The 22,337-nt window shown below is 31.9% G+C and overlaps 1 protein-coding gene and 1 long non-coding RNA gene across 2 annotated transcripts in view; one reads left to right on the top strand and one right to left on the bottom strand.

Annotated features, from left to right (window-relative positions):
* LOC123704328 (multidrug resistance protein homolog 49-like) overlaps positions 1-22,337 on the bottom strand; it is a 49,932-nt gene that overhangs the window by 19,909 nt on the left and 7,686 nt on the right. The window contains exon 2 of the mRNA XM_045652662.1: positions 664-857. Within this exon, the coding sequence (XP_045508618.1) occupies positions 664-857 (194 nt within the window). The remainder of the gene's footprint in view (positions 1-663; positions 858-22,337) is intronic.
* On the top strand, positions 8,055-9,478 carry LOC123704362. The gene is made up of 2 exons (XR_006753115.1): positions 8,055-8,357; positions 8,862-9,478. It is a non-coding gene; the product is annotated as an uncharacterized LOC123704362 (long non-coding RNA).

The raw sequence follows: 22,337 nt of genomic DNA, 5'->3' as shown, positions 1-22,337 counted from the left end.
CGAAGACTAATTTTTATTTTGAAATAACTTTTGAATTATTGCAAAAAAAAAATTTAAAAAATAGTTTTGTTATAAAACTAATATGTAATCTTTCCATTTAGCACAAAAAAAATTTTTATTCAAATACTCAATTATGATAATATTATACATAAGTTCATGTACATATTCACAAAAAAAATATTTCTTGGTAAATTAATGACTTGCCTATTTTATAATACAATAACACAATTCACAAATAAATATTTATACACAAGAGAGCGTAATTCTTAATTCCAAGAAATGATTATTCACATGACTCGTAGTAATCGACGGATGTGCTTTTTAACCAACTTCAAAAAAAGGAGGATTTCAATTCGGCCATGCAATTTCGGTATATTTTTAGTTTTACAAAAAAATCATACTGGCAATTCTTTTAGCATGTATATTACTTAAGTAGTTAAATTTATATGTTCAAATGTAATATGTACGTAAATAAAGAGGTCTACTTTTTATTTTTTATGAGAAAAAAGAGAAATTCGATTTCGTCGTGGCCGAAACGTCAGGCCGCAGGCGTTGCTAGGTACGGTACTTTGCTCAAGAGTGCAATAAATCTAAAATCGACGACTAAAAAAACTCACAGTCAAAAACTATTATTAACTACTATCTTTCAACACAAATACTCACAACTTATTAGCCCCTCCAAACACCGTCAAGATCATTCTACTAGACGGCGGATCTTTCGCATTATTCCTCTGCACGAATAGTGCTGTCAATTCACCATATATTAGTACAGCAGCTACCATTCCACTAGAACATATGAAGCCGGATATAGCCGCGAGGAGAGTAGCAAGCTTCTCTGGGAGGGTTGCATAGCGCCACTGCAAAATTAGATTTGAACAATTTAAACAATTATTTATTTAACAGCATATGTAATTATAAAAGACTAGCTGTGCCCCGCGGTTTTACCAACATTACTCCGCTACTATTGGTCTTAGCGTTATGATACAGAGCCTATAGCCTTCCTCGATAAATGAGCTATCTAACACCGAAAGAATTTTTCAAATCGGACCAGTTGTTGCCGAGATTAGCGCGTTCAAACAAACAAACTCTTCAGCTTTATAATATGAGTATAGAAGAAGAGTAGCTAGCTTCTCTGAGAGGGTTGCGTAGCGCCACTGTGAAAATTAGATTTGAACAATTTAAACAATTATTTATTTAACAGCATATGTAATTATAAAAGACTAGCTGTGCCCCGCGGTTTTACCAACATTACTCCGCTACTATTGGTCTTAGCGTTATGATACAGAGCCTATAGCCTTCCTCGATAAATGAGCTATCTAACACCGAAAGAATTTTTCAAATCGGACCAGTTGTTGCCGAGATTAGCGCGTTCAAACAAACAAACTCTTCTGCTTTATAATATGAGTATAGAAGAAGGAGTACTAGCTAGCTTCTCTGAGAGGGTTGCGTAGCGCCACTGTGAAAATTAGATTTGAACAATTTAAACATTTATTTAGCAGCATAATTAATCATAATAGATATTACAAAAGATTTGGAATTTCCCCACTACCTCTAATATTATAAAGGTAAAGAGTTTGTTTGTTTGTTTTGAACGCGCTAATCTCAGGAACTACTGGTCCGATTTGAAAAATTGTTTCTGTGTTAGAGAGCCCATTTATCGAGGAAAGCTATACGCTTTAATCATCACGTTAAGACCAACAGGAGCGTAGCCACGCGGGTGAAACCGCGGAGCGCAGCTAGTTAGATCTTAGATAAATTATAGACAAGTACATATCCAATTATTATCTTTGAAAAAGTAACAATATTATCCTTGTTAAAAATAAGCTTTTCTAGCTTACACGTGTACAATATAACCTCTTTTAAAATAATCGGTTAAACATGATGAATAATTTCCATAAACCACACGTGATTACATAATATATACCCATAAACAGTTTAATTGTCGATAATTGGCTAGAATCAGATTTTATAACTTATACTACGCAGTGAGAATACTGGAAAAATCTAGTGATTAAAAATAAAACCGGCCAAGTGCGAGTCGGACTAGCGCACGAAGGGTTCCGTACTATGCGGATACCCCCTTTATATATATTATATATATATATTAATTTTTAGTATTCGTTGTTATAGCGGCAACGGAAATACATCATTTGTGAAAATTTCAGCTTTCTAGCTATCACGGTTTATGAGATACAGCCTGGAGACACAGACAACGAAGTCTCAGTAAATAGGGTCCCGTTTTACAGTTTCGGTACGGAACCCTAAAAAACGTCTGACCATGTATGACTCAAGAATGGATGAATGTGTCTTATTGTTAGGTTTGTTTGATTTGTTTGCATGGTTTAGTATCCATACTAATATTATAAATACGAAAGTAACTCTGTCTGTCTGTCTGTCTGTTACTCAATCACGCCTTAACTACTGAACCAATTTGCATGAAATTTGGTATAGAGATATTTTGATACCCGAGAAAGGACATAGGCTACTTTTTACCCCGGGACATAGGATAGGTTTTATCCCGGAAATCCCACGGGAACGGGAACTATGCGGGTTTTTCTTTGACTGCGCGGGCGAAGCCGCGGGTGGAAAGCTAGTATTATTATATTTATTTATATATCATTGTTTATACAAAGCTATTTTAATAAAGCGATATCCATTATCCATACTTAATATTATAAATGCGAAAGTAACTCTGTCTGTCTGTCTGTTACTCAATCACGCCTAAACTACTGAACCAGTTTTCATGAAATTAGGAGATATTTTGATACCCGAGAAAGGACATAGGCTACTTTTTATCCCGGGAAAATGACGCAATCCCGGAAATCCCACGGGAACGGGAACTATGCGGGTTTTTCTTTGACTGCGCGGACGAAGCCGCGGGCGGAAACCTAGTAGGTAAATAATAATTTGTAGTAGTAACAAGAACTAATTCTATGATTTTTATAATTCAAACTCAAACTCAAACATTTTTTTTTTTCAATTAGACTTCTTCTAGAAGCACTTTTGAAACGTCATTACAATTCGAGGGGCTAGGTATATACTACAACCAAGTATGAATGAAAAAAATGTGTGCGTGTTATTTTTGAAGTGAAACTTCTTTAGGCGCGTTGAGAGTAAAATTTCATGGCAATGCCGTTAGGTACCTCATGGAGTAAGGCGATGATTTTGGTATCTTTGAATCTTGTCAAAGATGTTTCACATCTGACACGTGTGCTCGGCACACACGCTCTTTTTAAATAGGTATCAATACATCAATGAGAGTCAAATAACTAAATGTTTGATTTTTATTTTGAGTTCGTTTATTTTTAACCTGTCAAAGTCGCACTAACGTCATGTTTTAAACTAAGTTTAAACTAGTCAGTAACAGGAAATATACCTAATTTTTTGTACCAATCATATTGGTATTTGTTGAAATAATGGTCTTTGACCTCGACCGGTTGTAGAATCTCAAATAGGTACGTCGTGTGGTCAAAAGCTCTTATCTTTTTACTAGGTTTTTCATACGGGTTTGATTGCATTTTTAGTGGTAAAACATGATTTAAGTATAGAAGTTATGCTATCATCTTTGTTATAAACTATTATATTTGCCATGTTTTTAAAGTTGTCTGTTAATATATTTCGTGTTATATTTATAAAAAGTGAATATAAATCTTAAATACGAAATAAGTAAACATACACACTTCAAACAAACGGCAGTAACTTTTTAGATGATTTCATAATAATATATAATTCGTAATTATTAATAAAATAATCATTAATAATCGGTTTCAATAGATTAATAAAGTATGCACTATTATAATTACAATATTTCATTTGACGAATAAACCAAATATAAAGCTTTATAAAAACAATTACAATTAAGCCGTTTGTACAATTTTGTTGAAAATAATTTAGGAGTGACATAAATATTTATTCAACATGTCTTATTAGAATAATTTCGTACCTATTCATAATTCATCAAGAATCAGTAGATATTATTTTGTATTCTAAAACAATCGAGGGCCGGAAAAGTAATTTTTTTCTTAAGTACGTCTTTTTCTACTATACTAGATTTCCGCCCGCGGCATTGCCCGCGTCTTTAAAGAAAAACCCGCGTAGCTCCCGTTCCATCCAAGTTACCCTCTATAAGTATGTTTTTTTATGCTATTGGATAGCAAAGGAGCAGACGCGTCGCCTGGTGTTAAGCGATACACGCCGCCCATAAGCATTCACTCCACTGGGAAGTGAATGTGTTGCTGTCCTCAAAGGGATTTGGAAGGAGTTAGGTAGAAGAGGCGAGGATGGGAGGGAATGAGGATAGGGAAGGAGAGGATGGGTAGGGGATGGGAAGGGATGTGGGCCTGTGGGATATGTGCTAAATTGCATTGTAATCGGTTCAGTGGTGTTTGCGTGAAAGAGTTACAAACATACACAACACACATAGATCCATCCTCACAAACTTTCGCATTTATAATATTAGTTGGATGGGATTATCTGTGGTTTAACACGGTCATAGTTTATATACCTAAGCATGACCCTTGGCATGACCTAAGCAGATGAGGTACATGCTCGAATTATGATAATCTCTAATATTTGCTCAATTGTTAAAAATAGAATAAATGTCAGTTGTAGGACACATAAAACATAAGTTTTATATTGAGCAGAAAGCTATATTTATTTAAATTTATTGGAACTAGTTTTGGAACTAGTTTACTATAATACTTACATATATCGTAAAATTCTAAATTGCTCATAATTTTATGTACCTATTTACAGTGCCGTCTTTACCATAGGGGCACAGGGGGCCAGTGCCCAGGGCCCCCCATCGTCAGGGGGCCCCCCTGGAGGAGATGTAGGACTGACATTTTTCTCACATAAATCTCAAAATATTTTATTAAAAAGCAATACAGCTTTTTAATGCCAGAACGTCAGATCATTTTCAGATTTATTCGAATCAAAACATCTATGTTATTACAAGGTTATTACATGGAATAATTCGAGTGATTCGAACACCATTATAATTAACTTATCAGACATTTACTCGAATTATTTATTTACTTATTAACGTAATATAATATATTTTTACTTGAATTATTTTGAGATTTATGAAAATTACTAACAAGTCTAAGTTTACAGAATAGCATACAAGGGCGTTGTGACATAACTTTAATCTCTGGGCCTCTAGACAAGTGGCAGAAACGCTAGAGAATAGAATCCACTATTGATACTAATTGATATAAGCTTATGACGTTTTGCTAATGTTTCGGTCACACTACCGAGGACGACGACGACCACGACCAAAATTCCCATCCAGTCGAAATTTGGTGAAATTATTAAAAACACAATCTATACTTAATATAATAAAGCTGAAGAGTTTGTTTTTTTGTTTGAACGCGCTAATCTCGGGAACTACTGGTCCGATTTGAAAAATTATTTCGGTGCTAAATAGCCCACTTCTTTGGCAAGATTATAAGATACCAAAATCGTTGAATTACTCCATGACGTTACGGTATTGTTATGATGCGACCTTGAAATTTTACTCTCAACGCGCCTAAAGAAGTTTCACTTCAAAAATATATTAAAATTTCCCGACCTTCTGTTACTACGAAAAAAATTTTTCCTAAAAGTCAACAGATATAGGTTTTTCGTGATTTTTACCGAAACGGTAAGTTTTATCATATAACCACTTTTACCCAAATTGTAGATCATAAAATTATCTATACAAAAGAATCAATACATTATTTTCCTAAGATGTAGCTTCCTACCATTTTCTAAGATATAACGATTTATAAACTCATCCCATCCTTATAATATGCACACGTTTCTTAAATCACTTCACACCTAAATGATTTTATGATAAAACTTATCGTTTCAGTATAAATCGCGAAATCACCTATTTTTTTATTTATTTATAACCTGGAATATGTTTTTTAATTCACGTACCGGAATGACAGTTAATTTTGAATTTTATTTTTAGTAATCCTTATTCCTTTGAACAATTTTACTAATTTTCTGCTGGATATGAAATTTTGTAGTTTTGAAGGTCCTAGAATTTAGTGAACTCTGTTCACACCGGACCATTTCTATACGAATAGATGACAAGCGTTTTGACTTTTGCCATTTGCCTAGGCTTTGAATAAATTATGTTAATAACGCACGCAATAATTTTGATCAATATGAAACGGCTACGAAAGAAAAAATCCAGATGCAAATTAAAAAGATAAATTTGAAAAAGAGAAAGTTATAAATTTATAAAAAATAGAAAAAATTCGATCACGAGGCGGGACTCGAACCCGCATCCTTCGCGCCATTCCGGGGCGGATGCTTGACCAACTCAGCCACTCGTGACCCGCCGGAGCAACCGAATTTATTCTATTCCTTCAGTTTTATGTGTCTTAAGGGACACACCGCACGCCATCTATTGAGATGATTTAACAACCATCTCAACCAATATGAAGCACTTTTCAGTGAATACAATATTGTAACGATGGAACACGACCTTTTTTGTTGAATTTATATTTTATTTATAAAGCATTTGACTGCCATAAAACCTAAAATATAAATTCAAAGAGAAAGGTAATTTGAAAAAGTAATTCTTAAAATATTTCTTAATTAAATTTAATTAAAGTCAACTTTGGAGCGCCATTACAGCAGCAGCGTTTCAAATGAATTATATAAAAAAAAATAAGGAAAAAAAGTTTCCTCAAAAGACCATATTATAATACAAGATTGGTCATAAGTAACTTTTTTGTAAAATGTATAAAAAAATGGAGCAAAAATTTTACATAGAAATTTTCTTTAAGTTTTCTTATTACTTCTTTAAGTTTCAATTTAGGGCAAAAACATATATAATTGTGGGAAAAAATTTGCGTACCTTGTTTGATTTCTTTATATTTCAAAGGGGCCCCCAATTCTTGTGTGCCCAAGGGCCCCGGCATAGTCTAAGACGGCCCTGCCTATTTATTCAATCCTTAAATTTTTCAACGACTCTCAAATTTTAATACAAGCTTTGTGACATACTAGCTTTTTGCACGCGGTTTCACCCGCTTTGTCTAAAACCTTATAAACTATATACTAAAACCTTCCGAGAACCGCTCTATCTATTAAACCTAATCGAAATCTGTTGCGCAATTTTAAAATCTAAGCATGTATGTATAATAATAATTAATAATACATGAAGTGCTACCTATATATTATTATGTTGTTATGTATGCTAGGCTAACACTGAAACATTAACCGCATTTTTCAAAGTTGGTTAATCACGATTCTTCGAAGCTTGCAGTTATGACGTCAATGCAACGGTCAATAGCACGTCTTGAAAACCGGTTCAAAAGTGTGTCTATATTTTACCGGTTTTTTTGCAAATAAAGAAAGTCATGTGACCATGTTTCCATTTCATTACGGATTTTTTTGGTGATATAATTTATTCATTTATTGTTTCTATAAATAAATACTCGATTTATAATGGTGTAGCGCAAGTTTAAACATTAATTAATGAATATTTAAAACTATTTTACTTGCTTGTATTAGTAATTCGTAAGTAATACGGATCACATATTAAGCAAAATAAAACCTCCTTCGGAGACCAGAATAAGTATATCACCAGACGGGAAAAACCAGCTTCAAATTAAAAAGACTCATCAGAATGGAGAATATTCATGTTTTTCTTTTTTGTCTTACATTAATAGTTTACTATTTTATAATGTAGAAAAAAATATTAATGGGCTTCAAAATACTCTAGATATTTTTAAAAATGAAATTCAAAATTTTTTTTTAAATTTAAGCAGTTCAAACGCCGCCATTGTGCGCGCGCTTTGCGTGACGTCACATGACACGTCCAGTGGGTGTTTACCCATGGAACTATAGTCATACTGGAACCCAAACTCCTAAGAAAAAATAAAAAACTGATAGAATGACCGCAAGTAACCCCTGTTTTCCCCATAGGGTAGCCAGTGTGATTGTAAATTTTTCCCCTATTGACGTGCATTAAAAATCGACTGTCAGTATAATAGGTCTATATGACAAAAATCATTAATAAAATCCGCTAAAAAAAATGAAATTTAAACGAGATTCATGCAGGTTTGCTTTTCCTTTGAAATAACAAAGGTTTACAACTTTTAAAATGGATTGCTTATCGAGCACGCTCATAATTTTTTTCCCATATTTTGAATTATGTTATGAAAATAGTTGCGCGGCAGCCCCAATTCTAGGTGTCAAATAATGTTTACTGCAAAATGGCGGATGTTTATATTCATTTCGTGAGTTTGTTCTTGTATTTTGGAATTATTCTGAGCCAAAATTAATAGAAATGATTGTAAATATATAGTGCGCGGTTGCAAAAGTGAGTGGCAGCCAGGATGTGATATTATATTTCATTCGTAAGTACAAAAAACCATCCATAAACTACGCTTCATGTAAAATTGTAGTTTAGTAATATTTCTACTTTAATTGTTGTTAAATCTGGAATAATAGATCGAAGTTGTGATTATAATGTTAATTTCGATTAGGTTTTTTCCATTTAACATCGTTATTTGCTTATTATTAAATGTTTCATGATTGTAGTAAATATTAGACTAGGGTGTCCATATACTTTATAAAATTGTGTATATAATATATTTCTGTACGGTATTTTATATGAGGTAAAAGAAAAGGAGAAGTCTTTCTCCACTGGCTACGTCTTAATTGGCGTGACAGTTAATGGTATAAAAACGTTGTTTACTACTTTTATATAATGATATATTGTAAAATCAAAAACTCAAAGTACATAATAAATAGTACCTACCTACTGAAATAGAAGCACTAGACAACAGCACAAATTTTGTGTTTTCTGTATCTAAATGACATTTTTATATTTTGCAAATAATCTTCTTTTCTCTTTACAGGTTTCCGTCCAATCTAGCGGAACGTAATACATGGCTAAATAGCTAAATATAGTAGAATTAAAAATATCCTGTTTTGAAAAAGCGAAGATATTATGCAACATTCATTTTAAACCAGCACTTGGACAGTGCGGCGGATGTTGCCTGTAACCTCATAGGAGGCCATGTCCCAGCAGTGGGAACGTAATATATACGTTACGGGAAATAAAATGTATGGGAGGGTTTAAAGTTACATTTTTACATATTTCTCGTTATATTAAAAAAAGTTATTATTGTTATTTTACTCATTACGTAAAGTTTCATATCGATATCAGTTTAAAGTTTTTTGATACCTGCAATAGTTACGGAATAATCACCTGTGTAATCGTTAAGTGTGCACTTAACGATTACACCCTGAATATATTATATATTTTGTTTTTTATTGTATCATAGGGAAGCGCAAGACCACGATCTCATATTTCAAGTACTCTTAAAACTATTTAAATACTAAAGGGTATGGAATAATTAAAATATTTTCAGTGAACCGATTTCGTTATTTTTTATTGTTATTGTATCTTATAATTTGCAAATTTGTAAAGGCAGTTGGCATTGTAAAGATAAATAAATATTATTAAAACGCATTGATATTTTACTTCATTAATCCTTAAATCTAGTATTACAGTAAAATTTTTATACAAATAAAATTGATATATCCATAATTTTTTCCTTAATATCCTGAATTTTTTATCTTTATACTCACCCCACGGAAATATAGATATACTATATATATTTCCATGACTCATCCTAGCTAGAAAGAGACGGAGGGGAAACGATAATTTTCAAGGTCAAATTTCTTGACTGCACTTTTTCTTTGGGAGTGTGGGTTCCAGTATGTATATAGTTCCGTGTGTTTACCTTAGTGTTTACTATGGAGTGATGAATACAATGTCGTGTCAGATGACGTCACATTTCGTTCGATCTGTGGTGGCGCGTTTTGGAAGTTTGAATTTCGCTCCCTTATTTTGCACTTTTTGAATATTATTTTAAGGGTTTAAATAATAAGTAAATAAAAAAAAATCCTTTTCATTATAATATTACGATAATAAGTATTCGAGAAAAAAATATTTTAGGCCATTTAAAATTTTATGCATATTCCCTATTGTCGCGAAAGTAATGAGATAAACAAACTTATAATTTAAGCGTGCTAAAAGAAAGGAAATAAAAATTATAATAATAAATAAATATATAATATACTTCACACATAAAAACACAACTTACACGCAAACACACACACACACACACACATACTCACACTCACACACACTCACACTCACTAACATATACACACACACAAATTAAAGCGCTTTCCACTTACCTTTATTTGTTATTTTTTAAATTTTCTTTTGTATAACGTAGGTATACTGTTTAGAAATTAATGGGAGAAGCCACTGGCTCCTGAGACACAGTATTTACTAATTCAGGAGCCTATGGATTCATATATAAGCTGTACCTATTTCTTTATGTCAATAAAGTTTTTTTTTTATTATTATAAATACAGCAAATTAAAAATATCTTTTTACAAGTCGGTTTAAAACGGCTGATCCACTCTGGATAAAATCAGGCAATAAAATACTCTCTACTCTCATTTTTTTAGGGTTCCGTAGTCCGACAAGGAACCCTTATAAGATCGTTCAGTCCGTCCGTCCTAGCCGTCCGTCTGTCAAAGAACAATATCTTCTACGTTTATAGATCGATTTGCAAGAAACTTGGTTCAAGGATACTTTGGATATGGATCTCAATTTTAAAAATACAAAAAATGAAAATTACCCTTTTTTAAGGGTACCTCCCCATACATGTAAAGGGGGATGAATATTTTTTTTAGCACACCCCATTGTGTGGGGTATCGTTGAAAAGGTCTTTTTATCAAAACTTTTTATCAGCTATACCATTTGCGAGATATAGCCCAACAAACTCGTTAACACGGTGTCTTCCCCCCCCCCCCTAATTTGTAAAGTCTTGTGCCTATAAACTTCAAATCACTCACGTAAATAAAGTGGCGCGGAAACTTGTAATTAAAATTGTTTTGGGTATCTTATGGTGAATACTTTTGAAATTATAAATAAAATAAAAATATAGACCTTTTTATCCCAAAGAACTGCAAGGTCAGAACCCTACTTTATGCGTGGTCCAACACGCACTTGGCCGGTTTTTTTAGCATGTTAATAAACTAGATACTCAATTATATAATACGGGTTTTTTAAATTTAATTTGAATGTTAAATATTATCGATTTTACATAAAAAAGCTCAAATGTTATTCGGATAGTCTAAGTAGTTTAAGTAATTTATACGAATAGTAATAATAAATTATGTAGAAGTTTATAATAATATATCTGTCTGTAAGGCTTTTTATAGCAACTACAGCACCGATTTTGATGAAATTTAGAATTAAAATTGAAGATCAAGGCTATCGGGTGAAACTATTATAAGTACTACATAGTATAAATCAAAGTCGTTGTGGCTGTATGTTCGTCCCTTAGGTTCGTCCCTATGTATGTATATCTTTAAAACTACGCAACGGATTTTGATGCGGTTTTTTAAATAGATAGTGATTCAAGATAAGCTAATTATTAATAATATTGTTAATAGAGTATTATAAAATAAATAAAAATAGTTCTTGACAAAATTTAGGACAATTTATAAGTCATTTCAAATTAATTATAGTATGTCTTTCAATGTAATACATATTGTATTTTATTCTATTATAATTACTTTGTTTTTAGGTAAAAATATGTGAATTAATTTTAGTTATTCCCAAATAAAATATGACGTCATGGTAACCCTAAGGTATGAACTGGTTTGATTTTCTGGAAACCCGGGAACTTTTTGAGATCGGTTAAAATATAAATTGTTAATGACATGCGAAACGGCTTGGTATATTTAGATTTTAGATGCGATTTCAAATGTTTAGTACTTAGCGTTAGCAAAAGTGTAAAGTGTTTCGTATCAGTTAAAGTAAAGTTATGTAATAATTACATAAATCATAGTAGGTATCTATATTATAATTATTGACGTAGGTACAAACATAAAAATCTCTGTTTTCAGGTGTTTAAAAAACAGGTGTTTTCATATACATATATGTATATACAATAATCTACACAATATTAAACTTAAGTACATATGTACTTAGAAGTATACGTATATAAATATATTTTTATAGTAAACTAGGTTATCGCCCGCGCCTTCGCCTGCGCAGCCATAGAAAAACCGCATAGTTCTCGTTCCCGTGGGATTTCCGGGATTGCGTCGTTTTCCCGTCATGTCCTTTCTAGGATATCAAAATATCTCCATACCAAATTTCATGAAAATTGGTTCAGTAGTTTAGGTGTGATTGAGTAACAGACAGACAGACAGAGTTACTTTCGCATTTATAATATTAGTATGGATGTAACATTTGTTGCGTCACTGGCCCTGAATACCTTCAAGTTAAACATGTACCACGGGCGAAGCCGGGGCGGACCGCTATTACCCAGTATATAAAACAAAGTCGCTTTCTTTGTCCCTATGTATGCTTAAATCTTTAAAACTACGCAGACAAAGCTAGTACATAATTAATATAAAATAACTAGCTAACCCACGCAACTTTGTCTACTCTTATAAGGAATATTTTTCCCGCTTTTGCAATATTTTTCGTTACTTGCTCTACTTTACGATTCTACCTATATACCTATATACCTTTTAGTCTAAGCGTGGTGTTTTATGATATATCGACTATCAAACACAAAAAAAAAACAATTTAAATTTTAAACTATTAAACCTCTTCTGCTTCACTTGTAAGTAGTTTTTATGTTATAGATAGTACTAGCTTTCCGCCCGCAGCTTCGTCCGCGTTTTGAAAGAAAAACCCGCATAGTTCCCGTTCCCGTGGGATTTCCGGGATAAAACCTATCCTATGTGTTAAATTTCACTCTAGTCGGTTCAGTAATATTTGCGTGAAAGAGTAACAAACTCACACACACACATCCTCCCAAACTCTCGCATTTATAATATTAGTAGGATAGAACTAATGAAGTATACGTATACCACTGTATAAGCACAGTTGACAGATATATACTACGTGTATAAGCAAGAGAAAGTATTGACGCAGATCATTTGAAACTTGATATAGTCTGAGCTGATTTAATAGCAGGGAATTCCAAACAGAAAATTCTTTGGCTTTCCCGGTAGATGAAACTTTTTATTTAAAAGCGAGTGAAACCGAGCTTTACAACTAGTATATTCTATAATAGATAATCTATACTTATAGTATCATAAAGATGAAGAGTATGTTTGGTTGGTTGAACGCGCTAATCTCAGGAACTACTGGTCCGATTTTAGAAATTATTTCACTGAGATAGCACATTTACGAGAAAGGCCTGCTATAACACGAACACCAATAGGAACAAAGCGATGCGGATAAAACCGCTCGGCACGGATAGTATTTTAGAGAGGTAAGATTTGATTATTTCAATAGATATTTGCTTATACTCCTATTATAAATTAGATTCTTTGTTTATGATCATTTAACTCAACTAACTTTTTCAAAATTTATTTCATAAGTAGATACTAGATAGTTATAGTTAGTTAGGTACACAATTTATTATTTGCTATTTATATTTTGAACTAGATTTCCGCCCGCGGCTTCGCCCGCGTTTGCAAAGGAAAACCCGCATAGTTCCCGTTCCCGTGGGATTTCCGGGATAAAAACTATCCTATGTGTTAATCCAAGTTACCCTCTATATGTGTGCTAAATTTCATTGTTATCGGTTCAGTAGTTTTTACGTGAAAGAGTAACAAACATCCATACATCCATACAAACTTTCGCCTTTATAATATAATATTAGATAAAAAGTTTGATAAGTCATTAGATCGAGTTGTAACAAATTTTGTTATCTATTACAAGACGTTAAATTAATCGTTTAAAAAAATAATGGATAGCATATAAGTATATTCTGTATATTTTTCATGTTTTTTATTTTGTGTCTTAGATTAAGAACTGGTTTTCCCTTCGATAATATTCATGATAGCCTGTTTAACCCTTTTTTACGTATATTTTCATTCATTGCTTTAATTTAAATTTAAATTAGTAATTAAAGAAACACGATTTCGCCATGATAGTGTTTTAAACCTATTTTAAATGACCCTTTTAATATAAACAATTTTGATTAACTACATCATTACTTCATGAATTTTAAGTCATGTATTTGTTACGTTTTATCGTACTATCATTCAAATTAAAATTCAAGAACATTTTTATGTAAGACATTCTGTAATAATTGTTATGTAGTAAGTAGTAGGCTTGGTAGTAGGTAGGTATTTGTCGTAGTTATCTTTGGTTTTGTAGTTAGCATGTTCAACTATATTATTACAGGTAGTGCATAATGCATAGGTATGCTAGAACTATTTGATATTATACATACATTCTGGGAGTCGAAAATTCGAGCATCTCGATCTGCATTTTGCTACAGTAGGTATATTGTGTATGGTAAATTGGTAACTACCTATGTGTAGCCGAGCGGTACGGGGACACCACACTATGATAAGTCGTAAGATTAATGTATAAATAAATATGATTCACATACTTACCTAATTATAATAAGCACACACGAACAACACATATTTTCAGATTTCCATTTCCGCATAATACATGTATAGAGCATTGAGATAATATTAATATGGAGCAGACACCACGAACAAAATCTGTGCGCCAAGCGCGGCGGCGCGGCGCGCGCGAATGACGGCTAGACAGTCATAGATTATGCGATGTCACTGACTCACCGCTATAGAGGCGACACTTTGTTTCATTCTGTCTATTTTATTGGGTGCCACTCCTTACATGCACGTTGACTTGAAATTTTCTTTGTAACTTAATATTTATTTTAGGTATAAACTGACTTTACTACGCGGGGCTAACAATATCTGGCATATAATATAGGATGATGTAAATAGTGACGTCATATGGAATAATTTAATTTTTTCGTGTTTTAGGTTCAGTCAGGGCTATGGGAAGTTTTATTCCTTACAAATTGAGCCTTTTTTAGAAAAAAAAAATAATTTTTCCCTTTCTTCACGGCCCAGACATGGAAACCTTGAATAGAAAAAATATTAATTACTAATCTCTGAACTAGCGGTCCGCCCCGGCTTCGCCCGTGGCACAATATTTCGCAATAAAAAGTAGCCTATGTTCTTTCTCAGGGTCTTAAGATTGTCTGTGCCAAAGGAGAATGCCCATGAAAGTATGGACCACAGTACAGTGTTGCGTCAATGCCAGAGTGGTTTTGGAGGGTTCTTCGATATTCCAAAGATTTTTACCAATTGATTTTTGTGTGATAAAAACAGGGGTTTTCAAGATATTGAGAAAAATGGGAAATAACCTCAAAACTTAAATAACCCCTATTTAGTTAGGTTTATGTGTGATTTAGGTAACATTTTATCGTCCAAAGGTTATTTTTCGATTTACATATATAATCTATGCGTAGAGCTTATGCTTTCAGACAAAGTCTATCTGTTCATCGGCTAGTGTAGGTAGGCACCAGAAATCTTCCGGGACGGATTTCAAGAAAACCTAAATATATACTTAAAAAATGCCAATTGAGTTTTTATTCGGTTTACATGTTGTTGTTGTTGTTGTTTGAATCATTTTTTCACTACATATTCGAAGAAAGAAACAAATAAGAAATAACTGGTTACCTACCAAGCTATGTCATAATAATATTTTTTTTTATATATATACATATTTATATTATTTTACTTCACTATCTTTGTTAAAACAACCTATAGTGTATAAACAATACCCTATAGAGTGATTTTATGTTAATTGATTTTTTTTGTAATTCAATGAAAACAATAATCGATATTAATACATTTAGCTATTTACCATAGTAAATGTAAAAAGTTACCGCTTGGTTACCGTGGTAACCGGTAATGGACACTAAATGTTATAATAACGGATCTAAACAATTACATGTCTTATTAGATTTTACAAAACATTCCCTGTTCAAAATATATTTTCCGATGGTAAGAAGGCCTCTAAATTGCCGAGATTTTTTTTAATAGTATTGTTGTCTTGATGCATGAGAAAAACCAGTACCAAAAATGGGCATTCTCCTTTCATCAAAATCGGTCCAGTAGTTTATGAGCCAATTACAAGCAAACAAACAAACAAAGTTTTCCTCTTTATAATATTAGTGCAGATAAATAAATAATAATTCAATTATACGTTCAAGTCAGTAGCTTATACAATATCAATTAAAAACTTGATTAAAATCAATTAACAAAAAAAAATTGGTGATTGAGTAATTGATTTTCATATTTCATGATTTCACCTTTTTTCAATTAACAACCAGTCTATGCTTTTCTAAATATGTAAAATTATTATTTTATACTATAAAAATATACGCCAGCAAATATTACTAACAACACTTATTTCATGCCCAATGTCATATCTTAAATTTTTAATCTATGACAAAATGTCGCCCGCCAAAAATTTTGCTCTAACTAAGTTTTAAAAATTATTATCTAGTTACTTACTGATGAAAAGTTATTCCTTTGCACTTTTCCGTATTCTTTGTATTATTTGTGCAATATCGTAACACACACGTAGGCATATTTGATGCGTTTCACTTTAAAACAAATAAAAAATGAGCGTGACGTTCGCGCCAAAGAGCGAGCAAGCGACTGAGTGCAGTTACGCCACATGACGTATGTTGAGTGGAACATAAGTGATGTAGGCGGTATCGACTCCATATTAATATTATCTCAATGGTATAGAGTTACTTATTATTTCTTTGTCTCACTATAAACCGCTTGATGCATGAGATGTTTCGCTAAATACAGTCTAAATACGTATTTATATTTTTACTTAGTATCTAAGCTTAGTATTTTCACGTATTTTATAGATAGGTACGTCATGAGAAAGTGACACTCGCTTTATCAAAATAAAAAAAATTGAGGCTATTTGCCGCCAAATTAACTTTTTTTTCTTTCAGTATTTTTTTTTTGCGTTGCGTTGCCAGTGCGTTCGTTGTCTATGTTTTTTTTTATAATAAGTAAAAAGTTAAATTACTTAATCTATACATATAATAAAATCGTAGGAAAGTCAAAACTGTACATTGAATATTTTTTTAAAAGAATACATAATCCATGATCTATAATCGATATAGAAGCCAAAAACATAGTTTTTAGAATTTTTGTCTGTTTGTCTGTTTGTCTGTATGTATTTCCTTGCTAATCTCAGAAAGTACTGAATAGATTTACTTCAAATTTTGCATGAATATTCCTTAGAGGTCGGGTGAGGATAGTTTATACATATTATCATGATATCACCTTCGGGGGAGGAGCAGTGAACCTTTATTTTTCTTACATATTCCGTGTACTACGACAGCGTACAATCTAAAGACTCATGTTTCAATGTTGGTTTCGAGTAAGCCATGCTATTATCTAGCTTTACAAAATAAAAACTATGTCATTTACGTAATTTGGGCAGAGAAACAGTTTAATGAATTTAGTAGTATAAAGACAAATTTGAAACAGCGCCATCTATGAGATTTCGAAAAAATCAAATCAATTTACATGTTAACACTACTGAACATACTGTTGAAAATTAATAATTTAAATATAATCATGTTATTTATTTAACTCTTTAACCCATATCTTCCCTTCCCTATAAGGTGCGCTTATATTTCGTGTGAATATACTACATTTTTAAAAGTGAGGGTAGGTAGATGTTTATTATTTTAAGTCAAACTAGACACCATTACAATTAATCTAACATTGATTGCGTTCATTGGTTACATTTTTAAAATCTTCGAGTTTTATAAATTTATAAAGAATAGAAAAAATTCGATCACGAGGCGGGACTCGAACCCGCATAATTTCGTGATCGAATGTTTCTATTCTTTATAAGTTGAATGTCATAAAACCAAAAATATCAAATTCAATCTTCGTGTTTTGTGAATTTTCACCATACAAAAGGTAAGTTATTACTTTTATAGGTATTTATTTTTTATAATATAGCAATTCGTGTATTTTATTGGTTTTATAAAGTATTTTATTACACTTTTAGAATGAAATAATAGAATGATGAATTCTTTTTGACTTTTACAAGATTTTGAGGTGCGTTGGGAACAGTAGTTTGTTGATAAAACTTTATTTGTAAGTAGCTTTTTTTATAGATTTACAATTAACTTTTGATTTTTTTATTTACAGATTCAATATTCATAAAATTATAGGTATCGCCTTTGGAAGACTATTTCTGCTGACAATTTTACAACACCACTTGAAAATTGATGATTTGATGATGAAGATAGTGGCAGCGAGGATTAAGTGGAAATTAGTAATCATCCGCTTCGTCAATTTTTGACTGAAGTTAATGTCCAACGTATGGTTCAATCATTGGAAGTATCTCGGGTAATTTTGGAGGATATTTTTCAGGAAGGAGAGAAGGGGCGGCCAACCATATATCAAACTACATACTACGTTTTAGTACCGAAAAAATGTTATTGTCAAATGAAACATAAATTTTGCACTCACAACTGTACAAGTTATGATTTTTATTCTGACTTTGCTGTTATCTGATTATAATATTTATCGTTATGGCTATCGAGGCACCGACCGTACTGGGATGAGAGTACATGACTCATCATCCAGGATTGCTTAGAGCATTTTCACACTGAAAAAGATGTTTTCTTTGAATCGTAGTTGCTTCATTTATTTATTTTTAATCATTTTACACAATATGTTTTATATTTGTCCATTTTCATTATATTTTATAAATAAAATGGAACCAACATAACTTTGTTGTGTATCATTTCTCTATTAATAACCCGTAGGCATATTTTACGAGGCCCCATTTAAGGTGCGGTCCTGAAATTATAAAAAGTTAATGTATACTTTTGCCTAATATAAGCTCAAGCTCATTTTTAGATAAAAAGAATTTAGTTATAAATTTATTAAAATTTAGTAGATAAAAGAAATTAAGTATGTTACGATTTTATAAGAAAACACAGTACCTATATTTATTAGGCGGCGGCCTGGCGGCGGTGATCTCTTCCAGGCAAAAGATATTAATCAGCTCAATAAAATTGAATAGTATGTTGTTAGTTATTCTTTAAATTTACTGATTGTAATGAGCATTTCCGCATGCAAGTTGTATCGTAGTTTAGATATATCATAGTTTTGACACATTAAAGTTCCAACAAAACCCTCAAATTTTTGAGCAGAGTTTAGCAAGATAATTTAAAAAATGTGCTGTGTTAAGTATTATAGAAAAGGTTAGTTCGTTGATAATTATTATTTCTTCATCATTTACATGTTGTTAAATGTTATTACTAAAATAAACTTTGACTGTTAATCATCTCAATTCTTCAATTCTTCAGTATTTACCTGTATGATTATTGCTTGGTAATTAATATGTATATTTTCATGTCGTATAGCTAATTATAAACATAAGTGTGATGTGAAACTATAATAGCTGGATTTATTTTTACACACTCACAGCCATATATTTTATACTAGCTTCCGCCCGCGACTCCATCCGCGCGGAAAAAATTAAGATTTAGTTTTTTTTCTACGTATTTTTCCGGGATAAAAAGTATCCTATTTTATGCCCAGGATAATAAGGTATAATTATACCAAGTTTCATCGAAATCGAACCGTTAGTTTTCACGTGATGCCTTCACATACAGACAGACAGACAGACAAAATTTTTTTTAATCACATAATATTTGGGTTTGGTATCGATCCAGTAACACCCCCTGCTATTTATTTTTTCAATATTTTCAATGTACAGAATTAACCCTTCAACAGATTTATTATATGTAATATAATATAGATTAAAATAGTGTTAATAGTGTAAATCATAATATTTTTTCACAATTAAAAATATTTCCTTTTTTCTTATGGTGTTGGCATCGAATTAAACCGCGCTGTCGTTTCGTTCACTAAAAGTGATGTTATGAGGACCGAATATGTAACCGCCTCAACTTACCTACGGAAACGAGAGTAACCTGCGTTGTCTGTTAGTTATTGTATAGTCGAATTTAACGTTAGGTACATGGAAATTGGAATCTAAATATACCTATTATGTATACTTATATTAAATCTGTACATGAAATATATTTCCTAAATAACTATCACGGGGTGATTAGGGATCGACACTGATGCTAAAGAAGCAAACAGTAAAATTTTTGTCCGTCTGTCTGTCCGTATAACCGTTACAGAAACAAAAACTACTCGACGGATTTAAACGAAACTTGGTACAATTATTTTTCATACTCCTGAGCAGAGCAGTAACTCCATTTTTAAGCTTTCGTCGCGTGTGCAACCTTTATGGTACACAGAATAAATGGTACCTTTATGGTACCTTTATGGTACGCATAGCAACGGAGGGGAACTCGCGGGGGGTCAAGTGACGCGGGCCACGTACCATTAACATGCTTAGTTTGTGGTACCGAGCGCGAAAGAAAGTCATCGTGTTTTTGTTTTGTTACTATGTAAACTAACGTAATTTAATACTTAGCTACATATTCTATATCGGTGCGCTCAAACTGTTAATCTACATTTAATTTAGATTATTATATTTTGAAATACTAAGTAATGTAGAATTTAAATCACATTCATTCATGTTTTCCTCAGATTTTCGATTTTCTCCTATTTTAAGATTTTCTTATCAGAGTTTTCAATTTTAATGTAGTTAAATTTTAAAAGAGACAATTAAGAACATTTAAAAATAAAGTGTCACGTATTTTTTTTAAACGACGAATGACCTAAAACGACATAATCGCGGACGAAGTCGCGGGCAACAGCTAGTTATAATTAAAGTTTCTAAATTGTGGTATGCTACTATTTATTATTTTGTTAATAATTACCTAGTTAGTTGTTTTTGTTTTAATATTACATTTGTTGAATAATTTTGAATTAGTCACGGATATAATGCCTGTATTTATGCCTATTAATTACCGTTACTGTGACGAAAGTAGATTAAAAATTGTGCTTTTATTTTTTTAATAAATAATAATATGTTCAATTTATAAATGTTTTTAGTTTTTTTTATGATTTTTTAAAGTCTATCTCTACGGTTATTGTTAGACTTTAGTTTGATTAATTAAAACTATAATAATAATTTATTTAAAACCGAACTAGATAAGACAATAATGTATATGTATCAATATACATTTGTAATGTACGTTTTTATTGTTTAAACTTATGTAAACAGTGTGATAAAACGAAATTATAGTTTTAATTACAAGTAGGTACAGACTACAGTACTAGGTTCTATGTTACAAGTTTCATTTTAATTAAGTGTTTGTATACTTACGAAAGAAGTGGCTTTCCCACTTTTTTGACGTATTGGTAGTTAGTATAAAATCATCTAATAAAACCTATCCTATGTGTTAATCCAAGTTACCCTCTATATGTGTGCTTAATTTCATTGTTATCGGTTGAGTAGTATTTGCGTGAAAGAGGAACAAACACACACATCCTCACAAACTTTCGCATTATAGTAGGATTTATTAGGTTTTAGACAAAGCGGGCGACGCCGGGCGGTAAGCTAGTAAAATATAAAAACAAATAATCTCTCTATGATTTCCCGACGATTCGTATAACAATATATATTGACAAAAAGGTAATAAATTAAGATGAATACAATTTCATACATCTAAGATTGGCATAATTTTATTGTTACAAATATTTATTATCTGTAACCGCAGCGATATTGGATTTTCTATACTTATATTATAAAAAGGACTTATATTTTTTGTACGTTTCTTTATAGGGTCCACCCCGGCTTCGCCCGTGGTACATGTTTACGTTTTCTCTCCATAAGAACCATCCTCGTACTTTAAGGAATATAATAAAAAAAGAATTATCGAAATCTGTTCAGCCGTTCTCGAGTTATGCGCTTACCAACACATTTTGCGATTCATTTTTATTATATATAAGATTTTTTGACAAGTGGTGTTTTTTCTATAAATACGATTGTACATATATAATCTACTAGTGGTTCGCCCCGGCTTCGCCCGTGGTACCTACATGTTTAAACTATCCTATCTCTCAAGTTGGATCGAACTGCACATGGTGTGCGAATTTTATTATAATCGGTTAAGTGGTTTAGGAGTCCATTGAGGACAAACATTGTGACACGAGATTTATATATATATTAAAGAAGATAATGTATCGAAGAAAGCTTTACTTATGTCCCTAATCCCTATAGCCTATATACCTACTGAAGAATAATACCTAGCTTTCTATTGGTGAAAGCTTACGGTTCTTGGAAACGAGCAAAAGAAAATCTTATAAGCCGATCTTTCCTTTTTACAGTACATAATATGTATATATCTACACATATGTATTAGTAGGGTAAGGTAGTTTGTTTGTTTGATAGATATATTTATAAGCATTATAAGTACGTACGTAATGCTATAAAACCTTAAATTAAAAGTCACTTCAATTATTTGAATAAA

Source organism: Colias croceus, chromosome 29 (assembly GCF_905220415.1).
Source record: "Colias croceus chromosome 29, ilColCroc2.1".
NCBI classification, from domain to species: domain Eukaryota; kingdom Metazoa; phylum Arthropoda; class Insecta; order Lepidoptera; family Pieridae; genus Colias; species Colias croceus.
This window is presented reverse-complemented; position numbering and strand designations above follow the sequence as displayed.